The sequence below is a fragment of the Siniperca chuatsi genome, linkage group LG10 (genome assembly GCF_020085105.1).
Source record: "Siniperca chuatsi isolate FFG_IHB_CAS linkage group LG10, ASM2008510v1, whole genome shotgun sequence".
Lineage (NCBI taxonomy): Eukaryota > Metazoa > Chordata > Actinopteri > Centrarchiformes > Sinipercidae > Siniperca > Siniperca chuatsi.
In genome coordinates this window covers 20,284,227-20,301,420 of record NC_058051.1, presented here as the reverse complement: position 1 = coordinate 20,301,420, position 17,194 = coordinate 20,284,227, and the positions used below count along the sequence as shown (strand labels likewise).

General features: G+C 39.0%; 1 protein-coding gene across 3 annotated transcripts in view; it reads left to right on the top strand.

The window, feature by feature from the left end:
• Nucleotides 1-17,194, top strand: part of LOC122883321 (dedicator of cytokinesis protein 3-like) — a 53,886-nt gene that overhangs the window by 33,469 nt on the left and 3,223 nt on the right. The window contains exons 26-53 of one of the 3 annotated variants that reach the window (XM_044211816.1): nucleotides 693-839; nucleotides 963-1,061; nucleotides 1,170-1,264; nucleotides 1,456-1,531; nucleotides 1,687-1,787; nucleotides 1,887-1,945; nucleotides 2,081-2,229; nucleotides 2,385-2,470; nucleotides 2,585-2,611; nucleotides 2,724-2,819; nucleotides 2,914-2,974; nucleotides 3,086-3,179; nucleotides 6,101-6,249; nucleotides 9,163-9,249; nucleotides 9,510-9,614; nucleotides 10,095-10,236; nucleotides 10,687-10,853; nucleotides 12,888-12,974; nucleotides 13,186-13,365; nucleotides 13,452-13,535; nucleotides 13,648-13,764; nucleotides 13,970-14,091; nucleotides 14,765-14,900; nucleotides 15,237-15,318; nucleotides 15,608-15,723; nucleotides 15,827-15,911; nucleotides 16,002-16,124; nucleotides 16,315-16,397. In XM_044211816.1, coding sequence (XP_044067751.1) covers nucleotides 693-839; nucleotides 963-1,061; nucleotides 1,170-1,264; nucleotides 1,456-1,531; nucleotides 1,687-1,787; nucleotides 1,887-1,945; nucleotides 2,081-2,229; nucleotides 2,385-2,470; nucleotides 2,585-2,611; nucleotides 2,724-2,819; nucleotides 2,914-2,974; nucleotides 3,086-3,179; nucleotides 6,101-6,249; nucleotides 9,163-9,249; nucleotides 9,510-9,614; nucleotides 10,095-10,236; nucleotides 10,687-10,853; nucleotides 12,888-12,974; nucleotides 13,186-13,365; nucleotides 13,452-13,535; nucleotides 13,648-13,764; nucleotides 13,970-14,091; nucleotides 14,765-14,900; nucleotides 15,237-15,318; nucleotides 15,608-15,723; nucleotides 15,827-15,911; nucleotides 16,002-16,124; nucleotides 16,315-16,397 — 2,955 coding nt within the window. Of the gene's footprint in view, nucleotides 1-692; nucleotides 840-962; nucleotides 1,062-1,169; nucleotides 1,265-1,455; nucleotides 1,532-1,686; nucleotides 1,788-1,886; nucleotides 1,946-2,080; nucleotides 2,230-2,384; nucleotides 2,471-2,584; nucleotides 2,612-2,723; nucleotides 2,820-2,913; nucleotides 2,975-3,085; nucleotides 3,180-6,100; nucleotides 6,250-9,162; nucleotides 9,250-9,509; nucleotides 9,615-10,094; nucleotides 10,237-10,686; nucleotides 10,854-12,887; nucleotides 12,975-13,185; nucleotides 13,366-13,451; nucleotides 13,536-13,647; nucleotides 13,765-13,948; nucleotides 14,092-14,764; nucleotides 14,901-15,236; nucleotides 15,319-15,607; nucleotides 15,724-15,826; nucleotides 15,912-16,001; nucleotides 16,125-16,314; nucleotides 16,398-17,194 lie in introns of all 3 variants that reach the window. The other 2 variants (XM_044211815.1, XM_044211814.1) reach the window with 2 other exon arrangements.

The window sequence follows — 17,194 nt, the reverse complement described above, 5'->3', positions numbered from 1 at the left end:
TACGTAAAAGCCAGACCAAATAGATCCTCTGGAAGGCTGTTCCAGCCACTTGGAGCATAGTGGCTGAACGCAGCATCTCCAAATGTTTTTGTTTTGGCTTGTGGAACAGCTAAAAGAGAAGAACCGGAGGATCTGCAGAGCCTTCCTGGTTCATAAACTAAAAGCATTTCTGAGAGGTAGTCTGGTGCAAGGCCATGTGGTGCCTTATAGACTAATAAAATAATTTTAAAATCAATACGAAAACTAACAGGTAACCAGTGTAAAGACTTTAAAATAGGTGTAATGTGTGTTCTCCTTTTGGTCTCAGTCAGCACTCATGAGGCAGAATTTTGAAATAATTGTAGCTGATTTATTGTATTCTTTGGTAGACCAGAAAGGAGAGCATTACAGTAGTCTAGCCTGCTAGTGCTTCAAATGAAAAAATGCTGTTTTTGTGACACCTGCACATGAGCCTTGAAATTGAAATCAGAGTCCAAAATCACTCCTAGGTTTATAGCTTCTTGGCTTGGGTTGAGTCCTAGTGTATTTAGTTTGGAGGCCAGTTTCTCTCTCTGAGCCTTTGAACCTATCATCAGTACTTTTGTTTTATCCTGGTTGAGCTGTAAGACATTCTGTGACATCCAGGCCTTTATATATAAAATACATTTAAAAATCGTTTCTCTGCCTTCTTCTACTTGCTCTCTGTATCTCAGGAGTCTTCTGTTCAGGAGGAAGTGGAGATGATGGTGGAGAGCCTTCTGGATGTGCTGCTGCAGACTCTGCTGTCCATCATGAGCAAGTCTCACTCTGTGGAGACGTCCAGAGGACAACGCTGTCCTCAGTGCACTGCTGAGATAACGGTAAACTTCCACTCGATGTGCCTCTTTGACTTGTAATAAAAACAGGTGGAATTTTGTGAATATTTTGAGTTGATTAACCTTTTTAAATATGTGTGCCCATATCTGTCATTCTCTTTCGTGCAGGGGGAGTATGTTTCCTGTCTTCTCTCTCTGCTCCGACAGATGACAGAGATCCACTTTCACCATCTACTCAACAACTTCCATAGCAAGGAAGAACTGAAGGTGAGAAGCTCTCTGAGTCACAGAGCTGAGCATGATTACAGCATTTTGCTGTGGCCTTCTTACTGCATACCTTGACTGCATACACTTTCTTAATATATTCCTTGGCAGGAGTTCCTGTTGAAGATTTTCTGTGTGTTCCGCAATCTGATGAAACTGACTATCTTCCCTCGAGACTGGAGTGTCATGAGGCTTCTAACTAGTCAGTGAGTCTGCTTTTCCATTTCTGTCATGCAGTCTTTGTCCAGAGATGGTAAGGGAATACAGCCAACCATTAGATCAGACTCTCTTCAGATAATCCTGCTCTGAAGGTGACGCTTGTGTTGCAAATTTTTTCATCTATTTTTGGCAGCTACCTCGTTTTGTAAGCTAACAGTGAAATGTTTGCTTTCTGCAGCATCATCGTAGTGACAACACAGTTCCTGTCTCCGGCGCTGCACAAGAACTTCTCAGAGGCAGATTTTGATTTCAAGGTGTGTGTCTGAAGAGTGGTGGTTAGCATTTAGGAAACCCAGTACACCATGAAGCCACAGTATATTTGAGGCTTTTCCATAGTTCAGTTTCAACTAGTGTTAATGATTCAACGTAGCATTTATTTACTTTTGTTTTTGTCCGTGGTGTGTGTTAGGTGTGGAACTCCTTTTTCAGTCTCACCGTACTCTACATCAACCAACCCAGTCTGCAGCTGGAGGCGCTTGGCCCGGCAAAGAGAAAGAAAGTCCTCGACAAGTAAGAAACTACCGTATATTCATTGTGTGCATTCTTTCTGACACAGGTTAATGATTTATCCAACTTTCTGTACTTCACTCTCCACTCTTTTCTTTGTAGGTATGGAGATATGAGAGTGATGATGGCATATGAGCTCTTCAGCATGTGGCAAAAGTTAGGTAGGTCAGACGACCCAACTCCACACCATCCTCCCTACACACACATACATGTATCACAGTGAAGCACCTGCATTTTGACTTTTAAGATATTAACGAGAACAATGGCTCCTATCTATGTGAATCTGTGTAATCCAGGTGACAATAAGCCCCACTTCATCCCAGGAATGATGGGTCCCTTCCTGGGCGTCACCCTGGTGCCTCAGACTGAGGTTCGAAATATTATGATCCCAATTTTCCATGACATGATGGATTGGGAGCAGAGGAAAAACGGCAACTTCAAACAGGTCATTATGACATTATTATGTAATGAGCAACAGATTGTGTGCCACGGCAAATGGACAGCTTTTTGTCACATAACATACCCACATGTTTTGGCTGAATGTGTGTCTCTCTCTGTGTGTGTGTGTGTGTGTGTGTGTGTGTGTGTGTGTGTGTGTAGGTGGAAGCAGAGTTGATGGATAAACTGGACAGCATGGTGTCGGATGGGAAAGGAGATGATAATCACAGAGAGCTCTTCAGCCTTTTGTAAGCATCAAACCTGTGTTTAGTGAGCCTGTGAAGTGATACTCAGAATAATGCTGCTCTCATAGTATTTCCCTCTAACATACTTCTCTGTGTTGTTTGGCTGTCACACCCCAGGACTCAGCTGTTTGGTCCTTATCCAAGGTGAGATGTAATGCCCTCACAGCTAAGACTAAGAGACATTGTGATTCATATCTATTTACTTCCTGTGCTCGTCACCTTTAATAACAACATCTCCCTGTATTTTCTGCTGCAGCCTGCTGGAGAAGATAGAGCAGGAGACATGGAGAGAGACGGGGATCTCATTCGTCACATCGGTCACAAGACTTGTTGAGCGATTACTGGATTACAGGTATGCTGAGATTAAGCTGCACATAAAAGCACTAATGGTTTATGTCATGAAATTGCAGAGCAATGAGGAAAAAATATCTATTTTTTATGTTAAGGGACTGCATGAAAGGAGATGAGATGGAGAACAAGAAAATTGGTGGTTCCGTCAACCTTATGGTGAGACATTCATGACAGTGTTTTGAGTCTGGATTTTAGAAACACATTTACAAATATTTCCACACATGGAATAAGATTTTAACCATTAGTTTTCTTTCAATTCAACCCCAGAACTTCTACAAATCAGAGGTCAACAAGGAGGACATGTACATCCGTTACATCCACAAGCTGTGTGACCTGCATCTCCAAGCAGAGGACTTCACAGGTAACAGAGATACTGGGTAATCTGTTGTGATGGTGCATGGTTTATGGCAGAAGCTTTGTTCCAGGTAAAGTAGTATTTTTAGTGTTTATTTAACACAGGTTTTGTAACTTTGCAAAGCCAGATTATAGCAAAATTTTTGGCTGGCACTGAGAAGCAACAAGTTTTTTCCTCGCCTTTGCCCTTTTTGCTCTGCATGTGCTGTCTCCTTCCTTTCACTGGATTTTACCAATAGAGGCACCTGGAGAAGAAGTAGAATAGATGCAGTAGAGAAAGGCTTATGGCTGCAGGAAAAAACATGGTATGTAGAGCAGAATCATGGCTGTATTTTGTTTGGTTAAAGGCCCTGCATACCCATGGCCCACCCACACAGGCAATTTCACTTATTTTAGCTAATTAGACATCTTCTCAAGGTGTGGTCAGACTGTACTTCACGTCCCATTAATTTCTACGACTTATTCACGTCAGATTGGACTTTGACACACAAAATCACAAGGCTCTACTTGTCCAGCCAGTTTGAGAGAAGGGGGTGGGATTGACCTGTCATTCAGGAAATACTGATTTGTTTATTATATTTATTTCTGTCAAACAGCAGAGATGGAGGGATGCTGCTGTAGTGATTGCAAAAACAGTGAGAGAGATAAATGATAAAAAGCTGTACAATTTACAACTTTGTGGACTGCTGCTTGACCCACACTATTTTCCACATCAAGCAGGTAAATTTCACCTGGTTTGACTGCACCTTCAGGATCGTGTGGGCGTGTACAGACTGTGCTTGATCCTTACTGCTCCAGTTAGTTTTGTTGCTCCTGTCAGGGCATCACAAATGTTCATCATTAATCTTTATGATTCTTATTAGCGCATGGAGCTCGGTGACCTCCCATACTTTCCAGCATAGCTCCACCCACCTTCAACCTGAGTAGAGGTCTAATTAGCGAGAGTAACTGAAAACGTGCAGGGTCTTTAAAGGTGATAGTTTCAGGCACCGGATACCTTTTTTTTTCAGCAAACAGTTATCTGTAGATGTTCAAAATAAGGACAGTAGGTCTGCCCTCAGCAATAAAAAGAGAGCATTGGGGGGCATCATCTTATTAAAACTGGTGAAACTCCACCACAGCAGACTGGATTCCCTGTTCAGCCATAGATAAGGAAGGTAATAGATAAGAAAATAGTGTGATGAAAATAGAGACTTGTAAGGTAAATATCACACTAGAGTGGAGAGACACCCTTGACAGGCTAAATGTCAGGTAGAGATAAATACGTGCTGGTAGTTTAACATGGAGACATTAGACTATTGCTTGACAGTCTCCACTGGGTCTGAGCACAAGCCCTTTTTATGTTTCTTGTGATTCTAGGATTTATATCATATTTGTTCATTATACGTCAGAAAAAGGCAAAATTATTTATTTGGAGGGCGGTTACAGTACATTTTAATCAGGTCTGTTAATGTCACCCTCAATCATGTAAACAGGAAATCAGGGGAAGTTGTCAGTTTATGTAATTGTGTAAATGGCTTAAGTGTTCTTGCTTTACTCACATTATTGGCAGTGGAGGCTTTATTGTGTGCATGTAAATGTAGCCAAATATGACTAATTAAATTCAACCTTATTCATCACTTACATAAAACAAACAACAGGCAGCTGGCAAGATAATTGAAACACATTTTAGTGTTCTGCAGAGTGTAGCTGTGATTGCACATGTTTTTATTGTTTGAATCATTGTCTGCCTAAAAAAACTTTCTTATCTTCAAAGATGTGAATTCAACTTATAAAGTGGCATCATTTGTCATTGGTATTATACTGTAGATGCAATGGATTCATGTTATTGTACTGTTTATCTTAGTGCTGCAACTAATGATTCTATTCATTATTTATGAATCAGCTGATTATCTCTTTGATTGATCTATAAAATGTGAGAAAATAGTAAAAAAATCACAATTTTTAAACCCCAAGGTGATGTCATCAAATAGCTTGTTTTGTCCCAGTAATGCTTAAAAATCCCAAAGAGCAAAAAGCAATTCCTCACAATTCGCAATTCCTCACAATTGAGAAGCTTTTTCTGTATATGAATAGTTTCAGCACTAGTTTATTCACTCCATGTGACAATACACTTCAATAAAATCAGTTTTCACAACTCTTTTCTTCATTACAGTGATAGGGAGTGTACTGCTTCAGATTTTTTCCAGCCATGACAGTCAAATGTCTAAGGAAATATTTCAACATGACAGGAGTCCGTAAAGTTGTGTTTTTATATGTCATTTCAGTCATTGAGACTTACTTATAGTTACCCAACAATAAAGTCAAATATCCTTTACGGCTGACTGAATAAACTCATTTCAGTCAAACACCAGTTTCCACAGTCTATTTAGTCTATTTATTTATTTTATTTTCACCTCTCTGGTATGTCCCTTATTCACAGTAAGCACCTTATATGTAACAGTAATGTAAAACAGAAAATACAAAAAATAGAGTAAAAACAAATGTCACAAAATTATAAATGTAAATTAGAAACTATTTAGAAATGTAAAATAAACTGTATTTCCCCTCCAACACCTTATTGTCCAACTATGGGTGGGGAGAATTTCACAGGTTTTTTTTCATTCGAGGATTGTGCCAAAGCAAATGTAATAGGGACTGAGAGCAGCCGATATGATTTCAACTGTGTAGGTGCACTTTGCACCTCTGGCCACCAATATACCAAAACATACTCACCATGCTCTGGGCAACTTTTGCCACTGACTGTGCTTTGTGTCATATGCCATCTGTTCACCAAAAACTGGTCCCAAAATGTCTGGAAGATATCAGTTCATCACTGTAGCCAGACTGTGCAAACTGTTCAACATCTGTAGCTTTACTAGACAGCAGATAATCATGATGATATACTTTTATTGTGATGGCCTTTGACCTGTACCCCCTCGACAACAGAGGCAGCGTTCACCCTGCTGCTGTACTGGGAGCTGCTGCAGTGGGAGGACCGGCCCCTGAGGGATTTCCTCCACTATCCCTGTCAGAGCGAGTGGCAACGCAAGGAGAACCTGAGTCGTAAAATCCTCCACTACTTCAACAAGGGCAAGGCAAGTGAATTTTTATAGTTTTACCTCTTACTCCTGTTTTGACTGTCTTCAAGCCAGTATTTCAGGGGAATGTTAAAAGCCTATCATTTTTGACCTACACCAGCCTTTGGCTGTGCTGCAACTGAATCTCACACAGTAAAACGTGAAAATGAAGGAAAGGTCAAATGAACTTTATAGTGATGGAACGGTATTAGTAGGTTTGTGTTGGACAAATCACATCAAAAACTAAATCAATTTAGATAAATGAAAGTCACATTAACTTTTGTAGCTTTGTTAAAGTTTTTTTTTTTTTTTTTTTTTTTTTTTACAGTGTTCAAGAGGCTGTTTGTTCTCATCTGCAGTGCAGCTGTTCCCAAACATAATTAAATGTTGCCCTCATTAACATTAGGAGTGAGACAGAATCTTGTAGTCTTTCTTATAATCTTTCTCAAAGTTTTTAGCATGTTTTACATCTTTTGCCGGCCCTCAGTGGTTTGTATGGCTTTGTTATGATGTATCCTTTTTCATTCTATAGACAAATGTATTTTTCAAAAATCGCTCTTGTTTACATCTATTGAACCAGATTTATACAGTGGAGAAGTACTGAGATCCTTTCCTAAGTAAAAGTATCAATGCCATAGTGTAAAAATACTACAGTATAAAAGTCCTTACATTCAAAATGTTTCTTAAGTAAAATTACAGTTATTATTGTTAAAAAAAAACTAGCTACCAAGAGTGTTATATTATTATATGTATATGATATTATTTGATTATTATTACTGATAGACTATACATTAACGTGTAAGGAGGACTTTAATGTTGTAGCTTGTGGAGGTGGAGCTATTTTGAACTACTTTATATACTGTTAAATATTATATATACGGTATATATAATATATACGGTAGTTAAATATTTAACATTGCATTGTATTTTACAAACTGATTGTATATGTTTTATATGGAAAATCATAACTATAGCAATATAAATGTAGTGAAGTCAAAGTATAAAGTAATGTAAAATGGAAATACTCAGGTAAGTACTTCAATATGAATATTAACTACTGTACTTGAGTAAATGTACTTAGATAAAACCGCAGGTTTTATAGTTGAAGCAACATTTGTTCTACATTGTTGAGAGTATAACCAGAACTGTGGATAATCAAAATGAAATAATCTAATTGTCATTGCTTTGGCATATATCCTATATCATGGAAGAGTTTTCTGTACTAAAGCAAACACTGAATATCATATAATATGAATACAAACGTGTGGCCTTTGCCCACATCACAATACTACTCAGTGAGAGGTCAGATGTCTGCTCAAATGTGATTTGCTTCTCTGAATCACTCCTCCATGGCTGGTATTCATCCACAAAATGAAATTAGTTGACTGGTCTTTGTGCTTTGGAGAGGACAATGCCCTCTGGACTCTGGGAGCAGCTGAGAAGGAAATAAAAGTGGCCTCTTTCATTAACTCTGTGTTATCTCCAGTTTTTGTCCCTGCGCTTGTACAAAAAATAAGTAGCTACTCTGCACCTGTGGAATCCCCTGCTGCTATGGATGTTAAAATTCATCCAGGACAAATAGAAATCTATATGTGCTTAAAGAGCAACTTGCTGGTTGACAACCCTAGTGAATTAATGGTGGGAAAATTATGTAGAAGCTGGACTTTGAAAAAGAAAAATCTATATATATATACTACACATTGTGTCATTTCCTTTTTTACTGCATACTCAAGAAATACTCATTAAAACATTAAATTGCAGAGATGTCATTTTTTAGACTGTAGAACGTGTAGTCAATTTTATCATTTTATTAGGAAAATTCTATATAGTTTCTCTCAGTTTCTCCTCCTTTAAACATGAATAGTTTTCTCTGCTAAATGTGTTGAAATGAAACAACAACAAAAAAGCCTTTCCACAAAATAATTTATGGACCAATTTAGGATTTTTGTTCTTTTATTTCTAATTAATATTACCTATGTGCAATTCTTACACATATCTCAGTTTCTTTCTTTACATTTATTGTTCTTCTTCTTATTATTATTATTGTTGTGTTGACTTATAAGTTACCTTAAATACCTTATATGACATTTATTTTTCATGTCATCACCTTGTAATTGTTGTTTATTAATCTGTTGACTTTAATAAAGCTTTGGATCCCAATGCCAGTTTTAATAATAATAATAATAATTATAAACTTTATTTATTAAGCACCTTTTAAAACTACATTACAAAGTGATGTACATAGGAAAAACTAAATTAAAACAAATCAGTACCACAGTTGAATAAATTCCAGCAAATAAAAATACAGAAAAAAACATTGAATAAACACCTACTTTTTCCTCTGAATCTATGCCCATATGTCATGTAAAACATAAAATCATCAAAGTATAAATTTTGTAAGAAATTAAACCTGCAAGTTGCTCAGTGTTGCAAGTGTTATTGGTAAAAGCTGGTCATTACTGTAGAATTTAAAGTAAACAGAGATGCATGTTGATGTACATACAACGTCCTGGAAAGAAAAAAAGGAATAGAAAGAAAATATGACATCAGATTGGCCTCTTTGCAGTGATCACACACATTTTGAAGCTATATTGAATCCAAATATGATATTCCTGCTTTTAGCTCTTACCTTTGGAATATAAATATAGATCAGTAGGGAAACAAGACTCGTATAGACTCTTATGAAGGTTTTTTTCTCTACTTTCAAAAGATGATGCTTCTTTAGGCTCAGATATATTCTTCTCATGTTAGGATGCTGCTGTATAAATCTGTCAGCTGTCTCAGTGATTCTTCCTGTAGTAAATGTGTGTATATGTAACAATTTTATATTTTTTGTATTCTTTCTCCATCTAGAATACCTTATAAAGGATAAATTAGGCTTTAATGATTTCTGCCATTCTTTCTGTATCTCATTTATATATGACTTTGCAGTGCTGGGAATATGGAATCTCTCTCTGCCGGGAGCTGGCTTTCCAGTACGAGACTTTATATGATTATCAGAGCCTCAGCTGGATACGGGTAAGTAAAGTCTTGCGTGCTTCCTGTTTCTGCTGTTATTATCAAACAAGCATCCTCTGTGATGCTGGAAGGTGAGATTTTTCAGCTCCCTCTTTCATTGTGATCATCTCATGCGGTGTGAAGTGCATTTGACGTCAAACACAATGTCCTAATTACCTGTGCACACCCACACTCATCAGGAAATGCAGAGGATTCAGTAATGTGTGTGATTAAATCATTAATCATCATGACTCTTTTGCATGTTTATCATTCTGTGACAGAAAATGGAGGCAGCGTACTATGACAACATCATTGAACAGCAGAGGATTGAACCAGAGTTCTTCAGAATGGGCTTCTATGGCAGAAAGTTTCCTTTCTTCCTCAGGGTAAGACTTATTAAATTTAGTCTCATCTTGTCTGTCCTGACACAGTTCTGATTCTGCTGATGCGGACAGTCATGTCATGAACCTACAGATAATTATCAGCTAAATCTGCAGCTTCCCTCAGTTTTACAGAGCTTTATAGTGAGTTTCAGCTAATTGTTTAGTTGTCCGGTCCACAACTTTACTGTTTTGGTCGTTTTCGACCGCAGCAGAAGGCTGAGGCAAAAAAGCTCTAAAAACCCACTGTACACAACCTACCCAGTACCAAACGGCAGAAAGACACAGCTAGCTACTAGCTGATGAACATAGTGGAGCATTTAGCAGCTAAGGAGCCAGACATTTCCCTCAGGAGTTGGTGGAGACCAAAAGCAGACCTAAAAGAGAGTGACTTACATTACATTCACCAGGTGGCCAGAAACACAACTCCAAATGAATGATAATGTTGCTAGTCTTGAATAAATCCAGCTCTTCCCCTTTCTGCAGAACAAGGAGTTTGTCTGTCGTGGTTATGACTATGAACGGCTTGAGGACTTTCAGCAAAGGATGCTGGGGGAATTTCCACAAGCCATTGCCATGCAACATCCTAACCAACCGGATGACACCATCCTGCAGAGTGATGCGCAGTGTATCCTACTCAGCTTCTAGGGCTAAAACTAAAAATTATTTTCATTATAAATTAATGTGTAGTTTATTTTTTTTGTTAAGACTGTTGGTTGGACAAAAATGCATTTTGTCTGACCAATAGTCTAAAACCCAAAGAAATTTAATTTTTAATGACATAAAAGCAAATCCTCACATTTGAGAAGGTGGAACCAATGAATATTTGGATTTGAATGTTTAATCGTTTAATTGTTGACAATTTCAATTATTGTCAACTGTATTGCTTATGTATGTGTTAGACATTGTTTCAGATCAAACAGATAGGAACCACTGTTGTGGTTGATTTCCAGAGTCAGACAGTGAGAGCGAACACTCTCTGTAAGCATTTCCTTTGAGTATCCATCCTGCTCTTCCTCCTCTGTGAATATGCATGTCAGTCTGTCTGTCTGTCACTTCCTTGACACTTGGCTTCTAGACTTGCAGATCTATGCGGTGACTCCAGTGTCAGACATCTCTGATGTGCCTCAGCTGGAGCGTGTGCCTGAGAGGATCAAGAGCTTCTACCGCATAAACAATGTCAGCCGCTTCCACTATGACAGGCCTTTCCACAAGGGGCCCAAGGACCGCGAGAATGAGTTCAGGGTACGGTGAGCCAGCAGTGCCACTCTCAGTCCATTTCTGTTGCACAGTTTAGTGTTTTTCACAGAAATACTAAATTCAGGTGTAACACTAGTTAGAAACATTAAATGGATCCAAGTCTGTGAACTGCAGATTCATGCAGTGAATTTTTCTTTCTAGATAGAACAGGGCTTTCAGGTGATGTAAGTCAAGTCAAGTTAATTTATACAGCCTAATATCACATTCATTTGCCTCAAGGGACTTAACAATCTGTACAACATAAAACAACCTCTATCCTTAGACCCTTGATTCAGATAAGAAAAACGCCCCAAAAACCCTTTAATGGAGAAAAAATGGAAGAATCCTCAGGAAGAGCAAAAGAGGAGGGATCCCTCTTCCTGGATGGACAGACATGCAATAGATGTCGTGTGTACAGAATAGACCAACATAAAATTACAGTATTGACAATCAGGATGACAAAATAGATAGATTGTAAATATACATGAGGAATATAGATCCGGGAGGACGTCGAGCAACTTCAGGTGTGGCCAAACAGATAGGACCTGAGCCACACAACCTCCTCTCCACCATGGAACCTGGAAAGTAGACAGACTACAGAAACACAAGAATAAGTTGAAGCACACCATTCACCATTCAGGAGAAAGGGAACAAACATACAGAGAGAAAGAGAGACAAGGACAACATGTACATAAGGGAGAGAGAGAGACAATAGGAATACGGCACCAACAGCCAGGAGAGAGAGAGAGGTCCCAGGATGGCTGAAGCTTAAAGCCAGAAGCACCTTAAAGTCTGATCTGACATGGATAGGGAGCCAATGAAGGGAAGCTAAAATTGGTGTAACATGGTAAATGTTTCAGGACAGGCCTGACAAGAGAACGTTACAATAATCAAGTCTGGATGAAACAAAGGTGTGAATTAGGTCTCTGCATCAGCCATGGACAGAAAAGACTGTCCATTTGTAGGTAAAGAAAGGCAATCAATTTTTTTTGTCATGTCACAATCACATCTGGTTTTGTTGAAAACTTAAAATTGTGATTGTGATATTAGGTATTCACCCAAAAATGACTTTCTTGTGTGGCAGCCTTTGTAATTGTAATTCACAGTAGTCCCTGCCTGAGCCGGTGCAGGTGCATTAGTCATAAACACTGCAAAATGATGTAATGTGGCAAGAGGAAAAGTTTCCAAAATCATGACGACATAAGCCAGAGAGAGAAAACTGCATTAGCACAAAGGAAATGACCATCAAATTGAATAAATATCTCAGATAGTCTCAAAAACACGATCATTTGAAGCTGCTGTATTTACTGCAGGACTATTGTATTGTATTTAGGGCTACAACTAATTATTATTTTCACTATTGATTAATCTGTCAGTAATTTTGAAAAATACCCATCACAATTTTCCAGAGCCCATGAAAATGTCTTCAAATAACTTGACATAATAACTCAAGAACCTTGAATAATTTTTTTTGTCCAGCAAACAGTCCAAAACCAAATGATATTTAATTTGCAATAATATACAGCAGAAAAGCAGCAAATATTCACATTTTGAGACACAGGAAACAATGGATTTTTAGCAATTTTCCTTGAGAAATTACAATTATAATTTTCTGTCGATCGACTAATCAATACAATTTTTCACCCTTATTTTTTTTACCGGCATTTTTTATTTTTACCCTATTGTGTTGCAAGTTTTTGTTGTTGTTGTCACTTTACTCACCCTCTTGGGGTAAACAAGTACATCTAACAGTGATAAAAAACCTACAACCTGCAGGACTTGGACCAGACATGATACTGTACTGTAGTTTCCTCTGACACAGTAACCTAAATTTGAAATCAAACCACACCAGGGCTTTTCGCTTTTACTTTCTACTGAACTGACCTAAATGCTACACTAAAACATTGTTTTGAGGTGTAACTTTTCCCTGCCTGGTTATTTATCTATTACACATAGTTCTCCACTAGATCTTCATGATGTTGCCAGATGTGGTTGACAGCAGACTGCATAATGTCTGTTCTATGTCTCCATGTTTAACAGAGTCTGTGGATTGAGAGAACAACCCTGATCCTCTCCCGTCCTCTCCCTGGGATCTCCCGCTGGGCGGAGGTGGAAAGGAGAGAAGTGGTGAGGAGCTCAAACAATCAAACATCTCTGTCATCTTATACTGCACATACTGCCTCATGAGGGATGATAGTCAGTTTTCTCACGCTCACTTACAACAGATGTGAAGTCAACTTGGTAGCCATGCTTCTGAGGAAATATGAAATGTGTTTATATACACGTACTTGCTCCCCTTTTATCATGAATTAGGGTGAATGTGTATATTTGTTTCCAGGTGGAGGTGAGCCCTCTGGAGAATGCCATTTATGTGGTGGAGAATAAGACCCAGGAGCTGCGGACACTGATCAGCCAGTACCAACACAGGCAGCATCATGGCAACATCAACCCGCTCAGCATGTGCCTAAATGGGGTCATAGATGCTGCTGTGAACGGAGGCATCGCCAGATATCAGGAGGTAGAGAGAAACGAAAGTGTGGATTTATTGAGAATTGAACTGGTGTGAGAGATCCTCATCTTTTGACTCATCCTCTTCAACAACAGGCATTCTTTGATAAGGACTACATCAGCAGTCACCCAGAGGATACAGAGAGGATCACACATCTGAAGGATTTGATGCAGGAACAGGTCGGACTCAGCTTTGAATTTCATCATATGCGAAACTGCTGGTTAAACAGACTCACATGATAATGGTGCAAACATCCTCCGCAGTGCATTTTAATCTGATTTCCTGTAACAGGTGCACATTCTCGGAGTGGGTCTGGCTGTTCATGAGAAGCTGGTGCATCCAGAGATGCGTCCCCTGCACAAAAAGCTTGTAGACCAGTTCCACGTGATGAGGACAGGTTTACATCATGTGAGTTGTCCCACATGTGGCTCAGTTTTTCGAGTTTCTCTTCTAAGCCATGTTTATTTTTCTCCTGCTGACAAACAGGTACATTGCCGCTTTTGCAGAGCAATTTGTGATGTCCGTTTCAATGCATCCATGTGTGTGATACAGTGTTTTAACTATGTGTGAGCAGTGTAAATATTCAGAGCAGTATATGGTTGGGTCCCAGCAGGGTGTGCCCGGCGTGGATCGATTTGGCCCTGCAGGCTGCCAAGGGGTCAACTCTCCCAGAGGCATCCTCTCTTCCCACAGCCACATGAGCCCTGAGAGTGTGCGCCTCATACATAGACACAGGTCAGTCACACGCACAAACTCACAGGCTCATCTGTAATCGCAGCCCAAACCTTCACCACCCAAATTGTACTGCAACCCAAAACTGACAATGAAAAGTGTGGTCAGCCTTTAAAGTTTAAACTTAAATGTAAGTATTTTAATTCCATCCACCCATTTTCTAAACTGATCATCCTGTTCAGGGTCACCTGAGGCTGAAGCCTCGCACAATGCATGCTTGAATAGGCTACAGGACTAACACATATGAATTAACACCTTCACACTAGAATTCCTTTTGGGCAAATGGGAAGAATATGTAGCTCTCAATTAGAGTTGCAGCCCCACCTGGCCATTCAGGCTTATAAGAAGAGTGTATTGTACATTAAAACATTGCCTAGAGCAATTTTACTACTTTAACCAGTATATGTATATTAGAATCTAAAGCTCTGATAGGTCAGTGATTTTAATCCAAAATGTAGTATGAACTAAACTCTTTAACTTAACCCCACGTGTAACCACTGTAACAACACAGGATTTGTAAAAATGTCCTCTCTTCCCCAAAGTGGTTGAAAGCTGGTATATGAAATTAAGCTGCATAGGTTCTACAGCTAAAGACACACACATAGACACTCACATTCATGAACACACAGAGATAATATCTTCTACATTTTCCAACAACATCGTCTCTGTCCTGCAGTCCTCTCAACCTTCAGGGTTCGATCCGTCACTCGTCCTCCTCCCTGTCCTCTCACACATCGAGCGAGGCAGGAAACCTCGTCATAATGACTGACGGCCTGATGGGGGAGCACCCTGAGGAGGCATTACACATGCAGGTAAGGCTTAAAAAAACCCCACATGAATGTAGTGGAAATTGTATGAATTTGTATTGCACGTTATAAAGCGCAAGTCACACAAAAACTTGTCTTTTCAGGACGTAAAACATTATATAATACTTGATTACTTTTGTGATTATCAACATTGATACTGTAACTATAACTGCATTTTAATGCTACTGTCTCAATGCACATAAACTTTAATCATTTGTTTCCTGACTGATAGATAAAATATAAAAGACAGATACACCAAATACAGCAAAGATACCTAATATTATAGAAAAGTGCTTTTTCTTAAAGGTTTTTATTATATTTAGAATATATTTTGTTTTGCAGCCGAGCCCCTCCTCCTCCAGCCTGAGCTCAATCCGCTCCAACTCTTCCCAGATTATTAACTCTGCTCCCTCCAGTGCCAGAGGTAAGTAACACAGCTGCAGAAAGTCACACCAGAGATGGACACAGTGACTGAAATGACTGTACACGTCACAATTTCTATATCTGTGTATGTTATATGTCTTTATGAAGGTTTTATCAATCACAGATGCTTGAAAATTATAAAATATCTTTCATAGATATCTCAGAAATTATATGTAGAAGGTAGAAAGACATACAATAAATGCATCAATTTGTAAGATGACAAGACACTCTCTCTGTTACATATTATGAGGTTATTGCAAGTACATTTTCCATGTCTTTTGTCTGTCCAGGCTCTCCGTCCTTGCCTGATAAGGCCAAACACAACCGGGAAGTGATGATACTGCTGCCATCTCATCGTGAGAGGGTCAACAACTCCATGTACTACAACATGGCAGAGAACGGACAGGTAGGGCAGATCTACAGCACCATAATGGTGTAGATCTGTGCAAAGCATACCAGATGCAAAATGTGTTTATAATCATTATACACTCTGTTGTTGCTTTTTCCAGAACAACCACATGCAGCGTGCCTTACTTCAGCAAGTTAGCCCCTGTAAGCCGTGTGCTGATCCTCACATGAATCAACCAGACAAAGGTAACACACAGACTGGTTGAAATGTTCAGCATTATGTACATGAGATGCATCACAGTGTTTGTTGACATGTTCATGTATTCCCCCCTCCAGTCTTTCCTAACGCTCCCAGCAGCTGGAGTCTGGATGGAGAGAACAGGGAGCAGGTGTCCTACATGCCAGCTTCTACTGGAGGGGTAATCATGCCCCCGGTCCCACCCAGGTCCTTCCCACCAGGTACTTCCTCCTTTTACTTCACACTGATGGTTTTATGTGGGTTTCTTCGCTTTTTACTTGGAGCTAATTGGATCAGCTGATTGTCAGTGATGTTATCCAGACCAAACCTGAGCTTGTGAGATGTAGGCTGGCTTTTTCAAGGCTATTTAAGGCTATTTAATTTTCTCCTCTTATGAATTTTACTTTGCAGGACACTTCCTGATGCACTGTGATGCGTTTCACCACCAGAACAGCGACCCTCCCCCAGCCCTGCCTGTCCGTTCACTTCGAAAGGTACAACCATCAGAGAAATATTATATGTGTAGTCGTGACAACAGAATTTGGACTTTGTGATAGATAAAATATCAGACACAAACAGCTTTGTAGTAAATTTGGTTTCGATATAGCATGCATATTTGTTGCTGCAAGAAGTAGTTAATTCCTGGAACATGTCTTTTTGGTGAAACTGCTAACAGCTCATAGACATCTGAAACATGACAATGGGCCCCAACTAGACACTTTTTTTGAAAGAGGTCACAAGGTTGGGAATCACTTTTTTAATCTTTAACAATGTGTTGTATTTTATAAGATTATCATGTAACTGTTTTATGTAAAATATTAATATGAAAAGTATCTAGTAACTATAGCTGTCAGCTAAATGCAGTGGAGTAAAAAGTACAATATTTCCTTCCAGAATATAGTGGAGTAAAAGTGTAAAGTACCTCGAGTACCTCAAAATTATACTTAACTACAGTACATGAGTAAGTGTACTCAGTTACTTTCCAGCACTGATGTGTTCATCTTCAGTTGGTTGACTCCACTTTTTGCACAAACTACTGCAGTCCATTCCTCCTTCCACTTTTCTTCCTCCTCATCCTCATCCTCACCCTTTTCCTTTTCATTCTTCTAGATATTATGCTGAAATTGTAACCTCAGCTTTGGAATTATGAAAGGAGACTTTCAGTCTTTTGTCATTGTAACCCTACCTTCACAGAAGCTCCTGTTTCCCAAGTTGTCAACTCCCACACATTGTCTTTACTTACAGTTAGTTTATTAAATATACATTACTGCAACACCTGATGATTAAGTGT